Source organism: Mercenaria mercenaria, chromosome 9 (genome assembly GCF_021730395.1).
Source record: "Mercenaria mercenaria strain notata chromosome 9, MADL_Memer_1, whole genome shotgun sequence".
Lineage (NCBI taxonomy): Eukaryota > Metazoa > Mollusca > Bivalvia > Venerida > Veneridae > Mercenaria > Mercenaria mercenaria.
The window spans coordinates 72458565-72478177 of NC_069369.1; the positions used below are offsets into that span (position 1 = coordinate 72458565).

At 34.0% G+C, this 19613-nt stretch overlaps 1 protein-coding gene across 1 annotated transcript; it reads right to left on the reverse strand.

Annotated features, from left to right (window-relative positions):
• Nucleotides 1–2011: 2011 nt before the first annotated feature.
• On the reverse strand, nucleotides 2012–9840 carry LOC123546295 (zinc finger protein 852-like; the record flags this gene model as incomplete). The annotated part of the gene is made up of 3 exons (XM_053550645.1): nucleotides 8569–9840; nucleotides 7475–7486; nucleotides 2012–2035 (listed from the first exon to the last, which is right to left on the reverse strand). Coding segments are annotated over exons 1-3 (1308 nt in total), but the record flags the coding sequence as incomplete, so codon positions are not given.
• Nucleotides 9841–19613: the final 9773 nt, after the last annotated feature.

A 19613-nucleotide genomic window follows, 5' to 3' on the forward strand; every position in this document is an offset into this window, starting at 1 on the left:
TGACTTTGTTTCGAAGAAATTTCTGCAGATGTTCTATGTATAGTACAGTGGCATAGCGACGACATAGGAAATATTTATTTTTTCTGTGCGCACGTGTTAGCTACCACTGCGTATGGTGGTAATGCACACGTGCGCGGGTGAAAACTATCACGTGCGCAAGTGACAGCACGTTATTACTACCATGTGCCCATGTGAAAAACTAACACGTGCGCACGTGTTAGCTGATCAATGAAAAAGCGTGAAAGATCTGCATTTTTTCTAAAGGATTTTTTTTTTTTCTTTAAGGAAGTGTTATTTAAGTTAGCTGTAATTTACGAATAAGTGTTTCTTGTTTTTTGAAAAAAAGTGATATCTCGATTAGTTTCTTTGGTATTTTTCACGTTCGCACGTGTCAGCTAACAACTGCGAACGAGATAGCTGTCACTTTACGAACGTGTTACTAGAATAGTTACTACGTGCGCACGTGTTAATCAACACATTCGCACGTCGTATCTAACATGTGCGAATGTGGTGCTAACACGTGTGCACATGATAAATAAAATGTTTCCTATGTCCCATCTATTCCACTGTAGTATACACGTGGCAGACTATTTTATTTCTCGTGGATGTAGTGTCCTTTAGTATTAAACCAGCACATGTGAATATTCGTATATTCCGTAAATTCATTTTCAATGTCCAAACATAAGTAGCGATACAAATATTACATATATAATTCTTAATTAATATTGTACTGTCGCATGTGCAGGTAGCTGAGCGGCAAAGCGTTTAGCTGCCAATATCAGGGTAGTGGGTTCGAGTTTTGGCCATACCTTATCCCCTAAATTTTATTTGCAAACTTTCCACTTATTTGTCAAACGCACCGTGATATTTATGATCCATTTATTAAAAGCTATCATATTCACCCGTTGTAAAAAAGTCGATTATTTGAAATATTCTAGACAAAAAGATACATTACCTGTCACAAGCGTACTAGGAAATAAATACTTTAAGAGAAAAAAAAATTTAAAATTTATAAAGATAAAACAGGTAGCGATAACATCACATTACTTTACTTTAAAGAAATGATAACCGTGGTAACGTGGATGGTGTGACACTGATTAACTGTATAAATACAAATATTGCTTAAAATTAAGGAAAACGCTCGAAAAATATTGGCAAAGTTCATTAAATCAAATGATATAAGCATTTACACTGATTTACCCATCTCCACGAAAATAAACTGTACATATAATTTCTGCCGAACAGTTTTACTGCAACATTAATTGATAATAATTATATGCATGTTAACTAAATCAGATAGATAGCCCATGTACCCTCAGCCTGGTAATCCAGTCTGACAATTTCTAACATTTTTCTACCTGCAAATTGACAAATATTAAAAAACTAGATGAATCCCAAATTTAAACACAAAGCGAAAAATTTAAAGTTGGATCTTTAATGCATGATATTAGGTATCCAATCATTGGGAACACGCTTCGAGCGTCACGCTCCGCGCGTTCATACCCCAAGGCGATAACATCTGGCTCAAGTGACCGCACGCGATAATCTGTATATTGCATATTTCAGAGGGAAAGGAAGTCACGAGTAAGTACTTATTTGATTTAATATGTTTTAATTTTAAATAAACTGATTTTTTTTTTGTGACAAACCAGACCACGAGTTACATTTCAATTAATCGGAAACACGGGTTGCTTTTTATTGCTTTAACAAATTCAGAAGCGTCAAAAAGGTTAGTTTAATTTTGTAATCTTAATATAAAAAAAGAAATTCAGAATAGCCGTTAAATAGTTCATTCATTCATTCATTCATTCATTCGGTTGATCATTTTTTCACAACTCATCATTTAACCATTATTTCATTCATTCTTTCATCCAGTAGTCTACAAGGATGTCAGTCACCAAAAGTCCATGTTGCAAGTGTTTGAAATAAAAAAAAATATCGTGCAAAAATCATTTGATGAATACCATTGGAGTTAAACGAGATTAAAGTTGCAAGGACAAAAACAACTGCTGATAGAAGTTTTATTTCGTAGAAGCTAGGTAGCCGAGGCTAGCTTTAAGAATGAATAAGGCGGCACGCACATTCATTCATTCGATCTCGGAAAAGCATTAATGAAGTTAATAATTACAATCTTTTATTTTTAGAAAATGGGTACCGGTAATCTGACAAAAAAAACGCTTTTTTTAGATGGCATTTTTTGAAAAAAAATTACAACATCTCTTGCCCCTGTCTAGAGAGAAAATGTTTTTCTGCGAAAAATATCAGTGTCAGTATGAAGAAATTAATACTATTACAGATATTTATCTCTACAGACTTTGTAATCTATGTAAGCGGTTGTGATGCGTATTATTTTTTCAAAGTATTACAAATGTATATCAAAAAGGTTGGTAATAATAAAAAATTATATTATGTAGAATTTGATTATTAATCTGAAAGTTTTAAGAATTTTATAATGACCTAAAAATACATACTACTATAGATCTTTTGCATTACCAATTTTAGTAACATCTTTAAAACCGATAAAGTGGAGAGCTTTACCTAAGAACAAATAATCCAATTTGTCGATTTCCGTACTAAGTGTTGTTGTTGTAGTATACACGGGGGTGGGGGGTGGTGAATCGATAACTAATAGCTTTGGTCATTATAATTTTTTATCTTATGCATTTACAGGCGAACGGTTTACTAAACGATGTACTTGAATGAAGTCTAAATTAATATTAAAGTGAAATACGGAACAAGTCGAATATTTTAATTAATATTTTATTTATTGTCAAATAAAAGTAATATTTAGTAATATAAATTTATGGTATCTAACATATTTAAAATCTTTACATATTATAAAATCTAAAACAAACATTTACTTTCAAAACCATCCCTGTACAAACAATAAGTAATTGCTCAGCTTAGTCGTTATTTTAAATCGATTTCAACGGACCATTATGACATTTTCACAAATTAAAGTTGACGATATTTCCGATTGACTGGTATTTTTTCAATTCTCTATTTTAGTCCATTTTACAGCTGTAAATCTTCAAATTTGACCACAAACGTCTTTTCTTTTCAACAGGGCGCAGAATGATGTACTTAACAGGTTTTCTAAGTAGCGTTTCTATATACAACAAAAATACAGCAAAAATGGTTGTGTTAAAATTACTCTCCGATGATATATAATTTGTCAATTTTAAATTTTAGATGTCATTGGAGGCAAACGATTTTGAACGCAAAACACTGACGTCGAGTTTCACCCAAAAGTTTGCGTAAATTTATTGAAACTGCCCGATTGTTTTTTAACAATTTTGAAAAAGCGTACATGATTTCATTCACTATCGATTCCAAAAATTAAAAAAAAGGAGAAAAATGGGGGTGGTCACCATTTAAGAATTCAATCTATTTACCATTGCGCTTCCCCAACCCCAGTAAAAATAATGATTGATACCTTAAGTGTTTTCGTGAAATTTGGGGCCAGGATCTTTACTGTCAGATATTCACTCAGTATATGCAACTCTATTAACATGTCCATTACGATAACTTATTACTGTTAATTCTAAGGCTGGGTAAAAATTTGTACTGATTCCTCCGTCTGTCAGATTTATGACATGAGTGCAAAAAATCATGAAAGCTAAATCCCCGAGAGAAAGAAAAAAAACGATATAAAGACAGAAGAAGGAAAAGTGATATGTATATTCCCAATACAAAAGCATAAAACCATAAAAAGTACCTATCACTTGTAGTAAGTGGGTTAACATTATTTTTATGACCCAGCTTGAAACAACACTGACCGGTATTTCTTATCCCCGGGCAATATTGTAATACACAATGAAATTTTAAAGGTGATTAAAACATTTGACACAATTAAATTATTTTTTTTTTAATGTAACTGTATGCAATCTTGGGGTTAAAATAAATTTAAGAATTACGGCAATTTTTAAAACGAATACTAAAAAAAGGCACGGGGCCTCCAGATTGTCGACAAAAACAGAAAAATATATATAATTGAGCCGTGCCATGTGAAAACCAACATAGTGAGGGTTTTCGACCAGCATGGATCGAGACCACCCTGCGCATCCGCGCAGTCTGCTCAGGGTCCATGCTGTTCGCTAACAGTTTCTCTAATTCCAATAGGCTTTCTAAAAGCGAACAGCATGGATCATGACCAGACTGCACGGATGCGCAGGCTGCTCTCGATCCATGCTGGTCGCAAACCCACTATGTTGGTTTTCTCATGGCACGGCATATTTTTTAGATATATGGAAATTAATGGTGTAGATGCTACGTATACTGACATACTATGTTGTTGCGGAAACACATTAGAATTAGATGTTTTAAATAATTTTTATGATAAAAAATGTATATTTAACGCGCATTAAACACTAAACCCTCCATTGCGTTATAGTCACGACAGCAGAAAACTTCTTTATTGCCGCTGCGGTCAGGGTTCTTTCCCGGCGCGACCATCTTTTTTTCTATAAATGACATTTTTTTAATAGTTTATAGAAACGAAAATTCCTATTTTAAGTTTCATAATGTGACAACTTCAGCTTAAAAGGTATCCTTGATGAACTGATAATTCTGCTTTTTAATCGAACCTCCTTTCAATCTAGGGTCTATGTATTTCGAAAAAAAAAAAACTGTGAGAACAATAAACATCTCGCGGGAAGGTCTATCTTTGGATGGCTACCGTTTTTCTTTACTCTAGCCAGGCTGTTCACGTGCACAAATAGACATGCGCTCGTGAAAAAACCAATCATTCTGAAAAACAAAGTGGTCATTTTGTTAGGAATGAAATCGAGAAATGTCTATAAATCGATCTTCAAACATTCAATCAAACAGTACCATTTCTTTCATTTTACCACAGATTAGACATGAAATACACTGTTACATAATTATTATCGAAATTTCGGCAACTTAATATGAAATAGTGTAAATTATATTGATACGTGATATTATTTATTATATTTTAGTTAGGTTAATCTATGAGATTTTGATAATTTTAAATCCAGATTTACAGTAAGTTTTCTATTTTCATACTTTAATACTGGATTGCTGAATTAAAAACCGAGATGCATTATATTTACTTGAACATAAACAGATGAGACTTTTATGATGAATATTTTACTTGTCTAAAATATTATATGACCGCGAGACTGGAAATTCGGGAAAAACTCTTCAGATTGTTTTACCAAATTTTAAAGGGTTAGAGGCAAATATATCGTTCAGAATTTGTTCAGTCACAAAGTTTAAAGAGATGTTTGAAAAATTAAATTAAAAAAAAAAAAAGCTTAACAACGCGACTGTTATGCATTCTCATCCATCAGATGTTCGTCAAAATCCCGGGGAACCACGGTAGACCTCTGGTATGAGAGAATGCTGTTATGTCACTCTGATATATTTTATCCAAACTGTACAAAAGATTTATTGTGCATTTTGAATAAGTTCTAACACGGAGGATTGCGTAATGGTGGACAACGTGTGACGGCACTATGAACACCATGCATTTTATATTAAATATAATTTGGGAGATAGATTTTAACGTAATATAACCATAAAACACTGTAGATAACTTGTATTAAATATCAACAGGCACATTTAATGATTTCTAATTTCTTTTCGCGACGACATGAGTATGGTGCGTTCTGACACTTAAATGATGTCGTCATCCCTGCCCACATGTCATTTTATTCGTCATAATTTTCACATCATTTACTAGATATAATTATCAGTCCATTTTTTATAACTTTTAATGCGTGCTTTTTTTTTTTTATTCCAGGTTGACACAAGAGTTGTTTACTGGAATCAGAAAACGGGACGACTATTTATTTTCACGATAAAGAATATCCTTATGTGTGAAGTTTCTACTAGTTTGATCAACAGATGCAGACAGACAGCCCGGATGAGCCATTCGTTCTCAGTGACATTCGTAACAACAGATAAACGCTTATACTTATTGAGATCAGGAAACTGAATATTTTCATGTGGTTATCATTTAACCTGCTTCATATCGTGTTCCAGCACGAACCAACATGCGTCTTTTAAAGCGCTCGTTTTGAATACATTTTCGGACATTAGGAGGGGTGTACTGCTCTTCTTAGAAGACGGCAAATCGAAAAGCCTATAGCGGTAATCAACATTCATGGGAATAACGAAAACATGTACAGACAGTAGCAACTGATTTGTTGAGTCAACGGCGCAAATTAAATGTGCGAATTGCTAGTTTTTCAATTAGAAATGAACTAATAATATTAAGAAATGCTTGTGTTATTGAAATTTCTCACATTTTAATTCTGCTTATTTCATTTGGACAAGAAATGAAAATGATTCATAATCGTTTGAAAAACTGATTTAAAAAGTATATAAGTTGAATAAAATGTTAGTTTAATCTGACATGTCTCCGATTATTAACAATATGAATTTTTTCTCATACCCTGACTTTGTCTTGCTTTTTTCTAACATACCGTATTCTGCTGTAGGTATCACTGACATTCATTTTGTCATCTTTCAGTGTGTGTCCATATACGAAATCAGTTCACATAAAAGAAAAAATACGGGATTTGTTACCCACATAGTGCATATACGGGGAAAAATCTAGTAAAAGTACTTTTAGAAATACTGGTCCGTGAATTCCCCGAATACGAAAACCAAATTCAGTCCAAATGTGACACAAATATGGAATCTAATACTCTACATATCTTGCATAAACGGGGAAAACCTGACCCGTATATAAAAAACACAGGTTCGTAATCCCCGTTTATCAGATGCAAATACACTCCGTATATGACACAAGTACGGGATCCGTATATTGCGTATACCATGCATATACGGGACTAGTCCGTAGCCCTATAGTAAAAAAATACAGTTTCGTATATTCCCCGTATATGACACAAGTACGGATCCGTAATATTGCGTTTTTACCATGCATATACGGACTAGTCCGTAGCCCCTATATCAAAAAGTACAGTTTCGTATATGCCCGTATATGACAAAAGTTACGGGATCCGTAAAACTTAGTAAATCATGCGTATACGGGGAAAAAACCGAAACCCGTATATTAGAAAATACAAGTCCGTATATGCCCGTATATTAGATGCAATCACAGTCCGTATATATGACAAAATAGGGATCCGTATACTACGTATATTCGGAATATACAGGCTCGTATACGTGTTCCGTATATTCTAAAAATACGGAAAGTTACGGGAAAAAATCTCAAGACCCTTTGAATACATGAAAATGAAACTTATGTTAAAGCAGGACACGAATAAACACCATTTCTAGGGATTTTCTTAAAAAGTTCGTATATTGCATATATACGGGAAATATAATTTATGTATATTCGGCGTATACGGGATCCCGTTTTATGGCATGACAAATATACGGACTTCCCGATACTAGATGTTCCCAATACGGGATCGTATATTAGGTCCGTTATTGTAAAAATACATCCCGTATACTCCCGTATTTTCGAAATATACGGGACCGTACACTCCCGTATATTGACCCTTTTTTCGCAGTGTAATGACTGGCAAGCCATTCAATAATTGTGTAATATTCGCCCCTTTGTATGCAAGTATTCTATTCTTGACTATGTATCGTCGAAAATTTTAACATTTATAACCCGAGTGAGTTAAATATAAATACATTGTGGCGTATCACCGATTCGCATTGTTTCAATATATTAAAACATGGTTCTTCTACATGTTATTTCGATTCTAATTCTATTGTAAACAAGTAGATGAAATAGGGAAGGACCTTTTCATGGCGTATGCATTGCGCGAAATGAAGTAGGTCGAAATGATGTCAACGCGTTACCGTGAGGAAGACACGCAGGTCTATTGGGTATTTTTTTTTTTTTTTTTAATTTGAGATCTTAAACTTGACACGTATGGGTACACAATATCACTTACAAATATTCTTACGCTACGGCGGCTATACTATAGAATTGTTTCAAATAACTGTATATGTTTTTAATTTGAAATACTTCAAGACAAATATAGATACTGCTGTAAATGATTGATTAAATTTCACAGAAAATAAAATAATTTCTGAAAGCTTGGGAATGATAAACTTCGAGTGAAAATTTCGGTATGGTAACCAGCTAATTAAAAACGAAATAACGGTATTTTTACGTAGAAAAATTTATGAATACTATGTTTTACAGTATGATTATTTTATACTGAAATTCGCTTTTAAAAAAAGATGAAATCATTTATGTGTCTATCAAATATGGGACGAGGTCAAAGACAAAGAATGCAGTATAATTGCATAATTTGATTTTGTTGAAATTTAGTTTCTTGGTCAACAGTATTATATTCCCCTGAAAGTAGCACATGCAATGTTTTAAAAGCAGTGTTTAAAGATATTTGCAAAATATAAAGTGCTGTAAAATATGTTTCATTATATTAATTTTATTTACAAATAATTAACGTTAGCATAACAGTATATAACAATTTAAATTCATATCATAAATGTATAGATGTACAAAGTACATGATATATTTCAGCTTAACTTAGTTCTCAAAGTTTTTCTCACTTTACTAGTATCTTCCAAGAAGCACCACTTTAATTCGAGTTATTTCTTATGTGATTTCTTGAAGTGCACTTCCCTATGCCGAATCATATTTCCAGACTGTGTAAAACTTTTCTTACATACGTCACATGTGTATGGTTTTTCTCCTGTGTGAACACGCACGTGCTTTCGGAATGTGCTATAATCACTGAATGCGCGTGCGCAGAAATTGCACGTGTAAGGACGTTCGCCAGTATGAGTTCTCACATGCGTGCGCAGAGTAGACTTTTGTGTGAATGATTTCTGACAGTACGGACAGTGGTGGGGGCGCTCTCCACGGTGTTGACGCATGTGCACTCGGAGACTTGATTTTGTCTGAAAGTATTTATCACAGACATGACAGTAACAGTCAATATGAAATGATCCAGTGTTCGTGTTTAGGTACGCAGTTGGAGCAATGAAATACGGTACACATGCTGGAAGTGTATGCGCATTTGGAATTTTCACTTGTTCAAAATAATTATCCGGTGACACTGGTGCCGACTGTTTAGCTGTATGAACAAACACTTCCTGAATAGGTTCAAGCACTTTAGATTCTGTAATGTTCGTTACCATGTCTGATTCTTGCAATACAGATTCAGTTTTAATGAGATCATTGTTGTCAATACTGTCCAACACGTCATCGATTAAATCCGAGAAATTTGATTTTACGTCATCAAATATGTCATCCGAGCCATGTGAATAATCAATGGTGTCCGAAATCTCCTGTAATGCTGAAATGTCAGAGAAACTACAGTAACCCAGATCGGATTCCTCGGACATAACATTAGCTGCGACGTTAGCCGAAGTCTTGATCGTTGGCAGCCGAAGTTCTCCGAGTGGAGACGGGTTCGTCTGCTGTTGCTGCGGCGACGGTATCTGCGTGTGATGGCTCTGAGGCGAAGTTTGTTGGTATGACGTAAACATGTCAACGGTTTTGTTTGGCACAATGTTAATTTCATTTGTAGGTGTAGTCTGGTGAAGGGCTGACATAACTGCGGTTGTCGTATCACCCTGTTGTGCGTGGAATGATTCAGAGTTATGTCCCGCATTTGTTTCCGTAGTTCTTATTTCAGACGATGCCGTCGACGGAAAGCCGGAAGCTATTGTTGGCTGGTGGTAGAAATTGTTGTTAGCTATCGTAATATTGAACGGCTGAAACCCCGGAAAATGTAGTGGCTGCCTAAAGCTGTTTTCTGTCTCTAGTTGTGATTGGTTGGATACATAATCAGTACTGACGCCGTTGATTGGTTGATACTGATGCTGAGACACTTGACCATGGTAAATGGCGGGAATCATTATGTTCTGGTTGAAAATTAAACTGTTCATCTCTCTTCACCTGGAAAATAAAACGGAACAATTAAATGTTTGATTTAAAGCTACTAACCCTTAGTTTGGGTAAAAAGTTTCAACCAAGACTGGCATAGAATGTATATATGACACTGAAAAATGATAAAGTGGGTGGAAATAAAAGTTAGATATTGGTAAAAATGCAAGACTGAATTATTTCAAAAGCGTTGCAACGGTTTACTACCTTCTGCACAATACTTTTGTTATTTCTAAGAATATTTTGCAAAAATATTAATGTCAATAAGTTATGTACCACTAGCCACTTTCAGAGTACTCACTTTTTATGGATTTTTGACAGAAATTACTTTTCGCCTTGAATGTGTTGGTTAGTCCCTTTAAAAACAACTTAGAATTCATGATTTCTCTAAAGTGTAAAACTACTGATAAATCTCATATCACCAAGGCTGGTAATAGAAACCTTTTACGTTTCCAAAATATCGTTATTAGCTTTTGATCAATTGTCAATACCACTTTGTACACCAAAAATATACATAAAAATTGAACTTTCAATATCGGCTTTACTTGTTCATTATGTTGATGGATAGTTTTTACATCTTACAGATATATTTAAAATCAAAGAAAGTTCCTACTACCACGACTAGAGACCTTTACAATGATGTATAATATGAACATCTTAATATTGTTTAGAAAAGCTAAACTTCAGGGGAAAAAAGCCTTGTTACAGAAATGTGGAATCAATCAGTAAGTTTGTTTCTAACTAAATCCTTAGCGACAAGGATATAAATTACTCTATTAACGTGCTGTACTATTTCAAGAGAAAGTCAGTGTGGTTTGATGAACAGTATATATATAAAAACAGTAACAACAACCATATATCAATGGTAATTTGGGTCGCCACGTCAAATGAACACATGCCCATGAGTTGAAATGTTCGAAATTCGAATACTGTCTTTTATATTCTATGTCAATTTTCTATTTGAGACAAATGGCAAAATATGAAGATTTCTTAACTTTGACTGTTTATTACTAAAAATATGTATCAGGATTCGTAATGTATGTACGTAATTTGCTATAACACAGGTGTGTCGTCGCATCAAAAGATTTCTTTTTGTTGAATTCGCGCGAAATTCTGCATCATCCGGTTTCCTTTTCTATTTAAGATAATTGATCTTTTTTTTATTATATCGGATGTATCTGAATTTAGTAAAAATATAATTATGTTGATGGATATACTGAAGTACGATTTTTTTTAAAAGTAGGAATCATGTCGACCGTTTCAAAAATTCAGTGTCATTCCTGAACGTGGAAATGTAAGATGGTACTATTCATGCGCGGCACACATTGAAATAATGCACAAATATAACAAACTGCATAAACCATAGAATAAAAAAATAACTTACTGTAAGAAATCTTCTTATCTTTCTGTTTATCCCAAACTGACTTCAAAAATGTTTGTATGTCTTCGGAAAAGGTATTCGATGTGGTTTGAATTTTCCTTAGTTGAAAACGACTTTTTTAATCAAAATATTCAAAAAGATAAATTTGAGTAATATAATGTGGCCAATAGATAACCAGTTATCTAAAAAGAAGGCGGGGTTTGTCTATAATCCACTATTCTGATTGGCCAAAAGCAATCACACCTTTTGTTTTTAGCATATTCCCAATGTGATAACTAATTGATAACCTGATTAATCGGTTTGCACAAACCCGATGTCGAGTAAATAAAAGTTATGATTACTAATAACGAGAGAAGGTTTTCGCCGCGTTTGAAGTTCTTGTGTCAAACAATTGTATCATTGTATCCATTAACGTGTGATAAATATACCTGTATCTTTTTATCTTTTTTTTGGAACGAAATGAAATTAGCCGATTTTCAAATTTGATATAGACTACCATGGATATCCCATTGTTTATGATTAGGCAAATAAGAATTATAGTTAAATATTATTTGAAATAACATTTAGAGAAAAGTAATATTTGTTTGTGAACAGCTGTATTTAGGTCACTGAGGTATGGTATTGATAACTTCAAATGATAGCTTCTAAAGTAAAACGTTTATTACAAAAATCTGGTTTTAATGATGTATGTAAATCCTGAATCAGTTATATCAACATGTTTATTCCAGTATTACGAACAAGATAGCATCACATTAGCATCTGCAAACAAGATATGTATAACAAAACTTCTCTTTATTGTTTAAAGAACTTAAGATGACATTTGAAATATCTGAATATCTAAATAAAATGAATTGTGTTAAACTGCGAAATAGTATTGCTGATTGAAGAATGTCGTCTCATCATTTAAACATTGAGACTGGTAGACAGAAATATATTGAGATCTGAAAGAAAATGTATTTTATGTAAACACAACGATTTGGAAGGTGAATATCATTTTGTATATGTCCTGTTTATTCTGAGTTAAGGAAAAGGTATATAACACGTTACTATTACAACCATCCAAGTATGTTTAAATTCATAGAACTTTTAAATACATCTAATTTGAATATTTTAAATAGGCTGGCTATATTTTGTAATAAATCGTCTAAAATGAGAAATAATAATTTAAAATATTCGTACGATGGATAACGATTTGTTTTTAGACATACTAAATTGTACTGTTTGTCTATGAAATATTTAATATGTATGCAGAAATTTGATCGCCTAGTCCATGTATGTTTTTAAATACTTTTATCATTGTGCCTGTACATACTTCATTCTCACTGTTCGCATTATGTAAAATAATTTATTACCGCTATGATGACGAGGAATTTCTTATTTTCAAGTCATGTTATTATGAATAAAGTTCTGTTCTGTTCTGACATTCTAAAGACAATTAAATTTCGAATAGTAAACCTGTGCCATTCAGTTTTATCATATTAAAAATAACAATAACATTTACATAACAAATTAGGAAGTTTGTTTATAATTACAAAAATTGAATATTTCCTTGTACATCTTTTAAATTCTGCTGACATATCAAAGCAAAAATATATGCAATGATAAATGAACAATAAACTAATGTAATGTACTTACAACTTATTATTATTATTATTATTATCCTGTAATAAAGATTACACAAAACATTGCAATTACGCGTATACAGTAACATTATAATTATTAAAAGAAATACACAAACCTTTGCATAATTCCAACAGTCATTAAGTCATTATATATATATACCAATGATAAAAACTTTGGGTTTTTTTTCGGTTCATACAAAGTAAGTTTCTATTATCCTTTATGAAAAATATATTTAATGAATCTAAATTATGATCAAGTGCCTACACCAGCCGCTTGAGATCTTAAGATTCCTACTCCAAACAAAGAAGACCCCAGAGTCATGTGTAACTTTTGAATCGGATTCATAAAAAAAAAATAGACACCTTCGAAAAAGAATAGTGCTTAGAGTATAAAGCAGAAAGACCCTAAATTTTGTCGTTTGGAATAAAAATAGCCTACTCTAGCATTACATCATCTTTTCATTTATAACGGGTATTAGTCTTTAGAAAATGCCTGACAAGTGAGACGCCCGACGAAAATTTTGTAGACTGAAGGATATTACTTTTTATCATAAGCACTTAGTCAGACTTTGTGTAAAGCAACCATTTTAGTAGCTCCGACATGAAATAGACTAGGCAGTATATATCCCTTTCAAGGATCAAAGCACATGTGGCGGTCTTCACATTAGGAAAGGACTTGTACATCACTTAAGTTTTATGTTTAGTGTTTTTTTTTTTCGTTTTTTTTTTTTTCATTTTTATTCTCTGCATGTATTGTATTAAGGTAACCAATTGGTACAATGAGCCATGTGCTATATTGTATATGCTGCTTTACTGTATCTGTTATGATGTATTATGTACACGTGGTTGAAACGAAAGAATTTTACTTACACACTTACTTCTATCGCGAATTCAGCATCCAGGTGGCGATCCATAGCCTCTCATTTAAACGCACGCTAAACAGCGTTGGTAGAATATGCTTAGAAAGCCTGCAATATGTTCATGTTACTCAAAGAAAAGATGAGCCAAATTTTTGTCCTTTCTGAAAGAACAAAAAGCACGGAAGGGGATTTGTCCACTTGATCCAAAATCAGTCAGTAAAGGGGTTTTGTCCACTTGGAACCAAAATCAGCCAGTGAAGGGGTTTTGTCCGGCTTCTGCCTTTGAAGTGATGACTACCTACAATCTGTTGTTCCAATAGGGCGTTTGATTTGAGCGTATATAAAGGCATAATATCTAAGTTGTTGAAATCAATATTCGTTGTAAATCAAAACATTTAAAATTGCTTGTAAAAAGGACCTTCCTATGGGCGGCGGTTACCGCCAAAATTAGTAAATATACAATCCATTCATAAACAAGTCAGTCAGTGCAGTGCATTTCAACGCCGTCTAGTCTAAAACTCCATCCGTCCAATAGATTTGCATTCAACGCATTACAATTGTATTTTGAAACCATTTAATGCAAAATTTCATTCCATCTATTTAAACATGGAACGATGCATTGAAAAACTTGTTGCGATGCACCGTACTATGAAATCATACAACAAAACATGATACCATGCAGCTCAATGTGAAGCCATTTAACACAACATGAGTACGTGCAGTGTAAAATGAAATGATTTATTACATATTTTCTAGAACTCCTTGTTGTTGTTCCTTAAATACATCATTTGTGAAATTTTGAAGTTCGAAAAATCCTTGTGGTGTCTTTCTAGCAATTTAAGCCGAAAAAGTCAATGTAGTCATTTTTTTCTTTAAAACTACATCAGCGAGCGGTCAATATAGTTTTTCAACAGATGGATAACAATGTACATGATCCAGGGAGTTATTTTGAAAAAAAAATCTATGAAAGAACTTCTTAAAGAAACTTAATATAATGCATTTTTGCACATTTTGACAGTTTTGCATTTTCAAAAATTCAAAGCTATCAAGACCAAACTCGACGAACTATGTATTTACAGATTATTTTGAATAAGTTGGTTGAGGTCTTTTCATGATTTTTTTTTTTTTTTTTTTGAATTTTAGTAATAAAATAATGGAGGAATAAAAGGTATCTATCTATCTACCTTTTGTTGGTCATTGTCTTGTTTTATCATTAAAGATCGCAAAGTATGCTCGTTAATCCTTTGTAGTCCGGCGATGCTTTTACAAGATTTTATGAAAAATGCGCAAAATTTTGAAAGGTGTGAAACAAAAAACCCTCTACTCAAGATCATGCGATAAAGCGGTATTAACTGTAACTGATCAGTTAGTTATACATTCTAAACTAAAACAACAAAGTGACTTTGTCCAAAAGATACAAAATTAATGAAAGGAATGTATCTAAAAAATAAAGAGAAAATTAATTACAAAAGATCGATGTCCCCAACTGATACCTGAAAATGGCTCACTTGGTTTCTGTGTTTTGAGAATCTTTAATCTAGCTATACGATTAAAAGTAACAATCATCATTGCATGGCACCTTATATAAATCGCTGGTCCATAGTTCGTGTTATTACCCGGTCTATATTTCAACACTACAATTTCGGCTGGGTTAAAGTCTAAACTTGAGGGGGAATGTGATTTTTTTTCTGATGGCATAAAATAAAACACTTATTGAATACCTTGCCGGTCTTGCACGATGTTCTTCAAATAGTTTAGACTATCGATCGACAAGGCATTTAGTAAGCGTTTATTATACGACTCCTTATATAAATTGCCGGTACATGATTTGTGATATCGACCGGTCATAAGTTCACTAAATTTTGCTAGGCTAAGTTGGAGAAAAAAAATCTGACTTCATCTACTAATACATTTATTCCTGTCGGGTCCTTCAGACATCGGACAATAATTCTGAATATTGACTGACACCAATTCGGTAAGTGTATACTATGTAGAGATTTATCATCGTGCAGTTTGAAAAGAATTAAAACTAAATCCATATTAATCTGTATTTTCTCAGTAATCGGTGTAATATCCTAAAGCTAACTTCGTAATTTAATAAATAAAAAAATGGAGTGGAAACCAAGAATTTTCAAGGATCAGTCTATTTCGGACCTTGTTTTAAACGTTATACGGGATGTCAATGGACAACTGATAGACCAACAATGAACAAAACAATATACCACTCTTCTTTGAAGGTGGTGGGAGGGGGGGGGGGGGGGGGGGGGGGTGGGGGGGGTGGGGGGGGGGGGGGGGGGGGGGGGGGGGGGGGGGGGGGGGTGGGGGGAGGAATAAGAGCTATCACAGGAGAAAGCACGCTCGACTACTAAAGTTTCAGTGCTGGATAGTAAAATTATGCACATCTGAGGAAGCTGGCGCTGTCACTGGAGTGTTTAATGACTCCAGTGTGGATAAAGATATATGGCTGTGCCAGATATATTAAGTAATAATAAGAGATAGAAATAAAGTGTATCAAAACATTAAATAAGTGCAAAAGGGAAAACTTCTGCAAAAGTATTGCACCATGTGTCATATCAAATGCCTTATAATGTGGAACAACTACTTTAAATATGAATCAAACCTATCTAAAAATAACTGAGATAAAGCAAAAGTGCATCAAAACTTGAATTAAAAGAGGTAATAACTAATTTCATATTAGCACCAGAGTTATGGACCTTATGTCACTTGATGTGGGTGACGATGTAGTGCAACTGTTTTATGTTCGAATCAAATCCATTTGGTAATAACAGAGATAAAGTGAAAGTGCATCAAAACTTTAACCTGGAATTTTAAGTAAAAACTTACTAAAAAGGGGGATAATTCATGAAATATTGAGGCAGGAGTTATGGCCCTTGTGTCAAATGAGGTGGGTGATGAAGTGGAACAATTAGTTTAAGTCTGAATCAAATCCCTTCTGTAATATCTGAGATACAATGAAAATGCATCAAAATTAAGCTAAAAGGGTGGGGTGGCATAATTTATGAAAAATTACAGCAAGAGCATAACACCTTTGAACATCCAAAGGACACATAGGCCGACGCTAGATATAGGATAGCTCTTCATAAATTTCGTAAAGTAGAGCTAAAAAGTAACGCATTACGCCCATCACCAGTGTACCCACAAGCTTCGAAAAACCCAATAGATTTTACTTATTCAAATGATTTTTTCTGGCTAGGCAACGAACCAGGTAGAACTTCTCTTGACAGCCAGCAATAAGATGTGTCACAAATATCTAGTTTCCGTGCCTTAGCTGCTACCACAACCCCTTAAGTCCATTGTGTCTATTTCTGTACATCATTCACAGTCAGCCCAAAAGTGAGCAAGAGCCATTTTTAAAAGAGATGTGCCCCAGGACTGCTTGTCAGAGGAAACTGGATAGGTAATTTTCTGTTTAACCCTTAGCCTCCTGGCGGCAAGTGTTATTGCCTTTGCGAGCAGTGCAGTCCATGCAGTCTGATCGTGGTCTGCACTGTTCGCCATTCAGTATCTTTTTATTTATTTGGGTTTTACGGCGCACCAACACAGTATAGGTTATATGGCGCCAAACACGACTACAAATTTTGGTTCAACATCTCATTTACATCGAAATAAAAACATGAGGTATGGAATCAAAATTTGCATACCTGCTGGAATCACAGAGTTACTGCAAAACCAAGTGTTAAGACCCTATTAGTCGCCTCTTACGATCATGCAAGGGTAAGGCAGTGGCTCCAATTCTTTTGATACACAGATCGTCCCAGAACCACATGGGGCTCAGTATCTTTTTGGTTAGCACCCCTTTTCATTATAGAAATTTAGCAGGGTAAGGTTTAAAGTATCCTGTGACCTTGACCTAATGACCCCAATTACAATATGGATCATCTTATGACCACAGACAATTATACTATTAAGTTTGATAGTCATAATAACAAAAATTCTCATGCTATTCAGAAGGAACCATATTTGGTCTCAAGGTCATTATTACCTTGATCTATTGTGTACTGACCCCATAAACCAATTGAGGTCATCTATTGACTGCAAGTAATCATGCTATGACCTTTAACCCCTGCTTTCTAAAACAGTTTTCAGTCTCAAGGTAATAGAAACCTTTCCGGGGATCCCGAAAACAATAAGGGTCAACTACAAAGCACAATTGTAATGGTCACTCATTCATGAAATGCAACTCCTCCCTCCTGCATCGCACTAGTGTATAGCGTGCCTGTTCTAAGAATGTGTACATGCCTGTATTATACTGCAAGGCAGTTAACATCTTACCTCATTTAAAATACAAATCCCTCTAAGGGTTCAAATTGCTTATGTAGAATTAGAACATTACAACAATCATACTTTAATGTCTGACCAATGTAGGCCAAGGTATTTTCTAGTTACTGATCACAAACCAAAATGTCTACAGACTGACAGACATGTGCAAAACAATATACATCCTTTACTTAAACTGTGTCCTTCAGTAAAAGTGATGGTCATTGTAATTTCTAACTATGAACAAAAGAATTCATTTTCCGGTTTAATAGATTTTCAGTCTATTACCCTAACCAGCAATTCTGGATTTAATACTAGTACATGTATTAACTATCTCTGCAAGTAACTGACAACTTCTCCACATGAATCAGAGGTGGAAAAGGTGCATCTTCAGACAGGTCTTCTGTAAAATTGTCGTGGCAACATTTGCCTTGCCTGTGGTAAAACTTCCACACTCTTGACTGATAATCTTGTCCTTTGTAACTAAAGTTTATTTCAAACGAATTCCATACATTTTTGCTGAATAAATGCCAAGGTTGTTTTGTCTGCAGGTCGAGTGTCGTCATGTCAGACTGAAGCAGACTGATCTGTACATTCAATTCCTTCCCCACAAACAAGAGGGCCATGATGGCCCTGTATCGCTCACCTGAGTACCATTGCTCAAAATGATATGATAAAGTTTTGACATAGAGCACATAGGCATACACATTAAATATCATCAGGATAAACATTTTCTTGTAACAGTCCCTTTTGACCTAGTCAGGGCCAATTTCCATACCTAATTTGAGGGTCCTAGGCTCAAATGCTGCATTTTTGTACTAAGTGGACTGTTCCTTACCCTGGAAGACTTAAATAACATTTAAAACCAATCTCATTAGATGCTGCTGATATAATTATATTTGTTTACATAAAATAAAGGGAGGTAATTTGTCATAAATTCAGTCAAAAGTTATCAACCCTGATTGAGTCAATCTGATGGCACAAATGACATTTCAAATCAGTATCTTCATTGGTTACTGAGATACACCCATTTCAATTTGAAACAAAGGGAGGTAATATGACATAAAATCAGTCCATAGCTATCTACCCGGATTGCCTCAGTCCAACTAGACAATAATGAAATTTCAAACGAGTTCTATAAATATTTACCGAGATAAATCCATTTTCATCAAAATCAGGGGAGGTAACCATGCATTGGTATATGCATGTAGAAGATAAAAGAGTACAAGCCTATACAACAATATATTAGTAAAGTATTCATATTGATAAATGTTCAATCAAGAGTTATCTAATATGACTATTTCTTACCATGGAAGACATAAAGAACGTTTCAAACCAATCTCATTAGAAGCTGCTAAGGTGTATCCATTTAGATAAAAAATAAAGGGAGGTAATTTGTCATAAATTCAGTCAATATGTATCTTCACTGATTGTCCAAGTCCATCTGTTGACATAAATGAAATTTCGGATAAGTATCTTCATTAGTTACAGAGATATACCCATTTCAATTTGAAATAAAGGGAGGTAATTTGATATAAAATCAGACATTAGTTATCTACCCTGATTGTCTCAGTCCAACTAATGAAAATAATGAAATTTCAAAT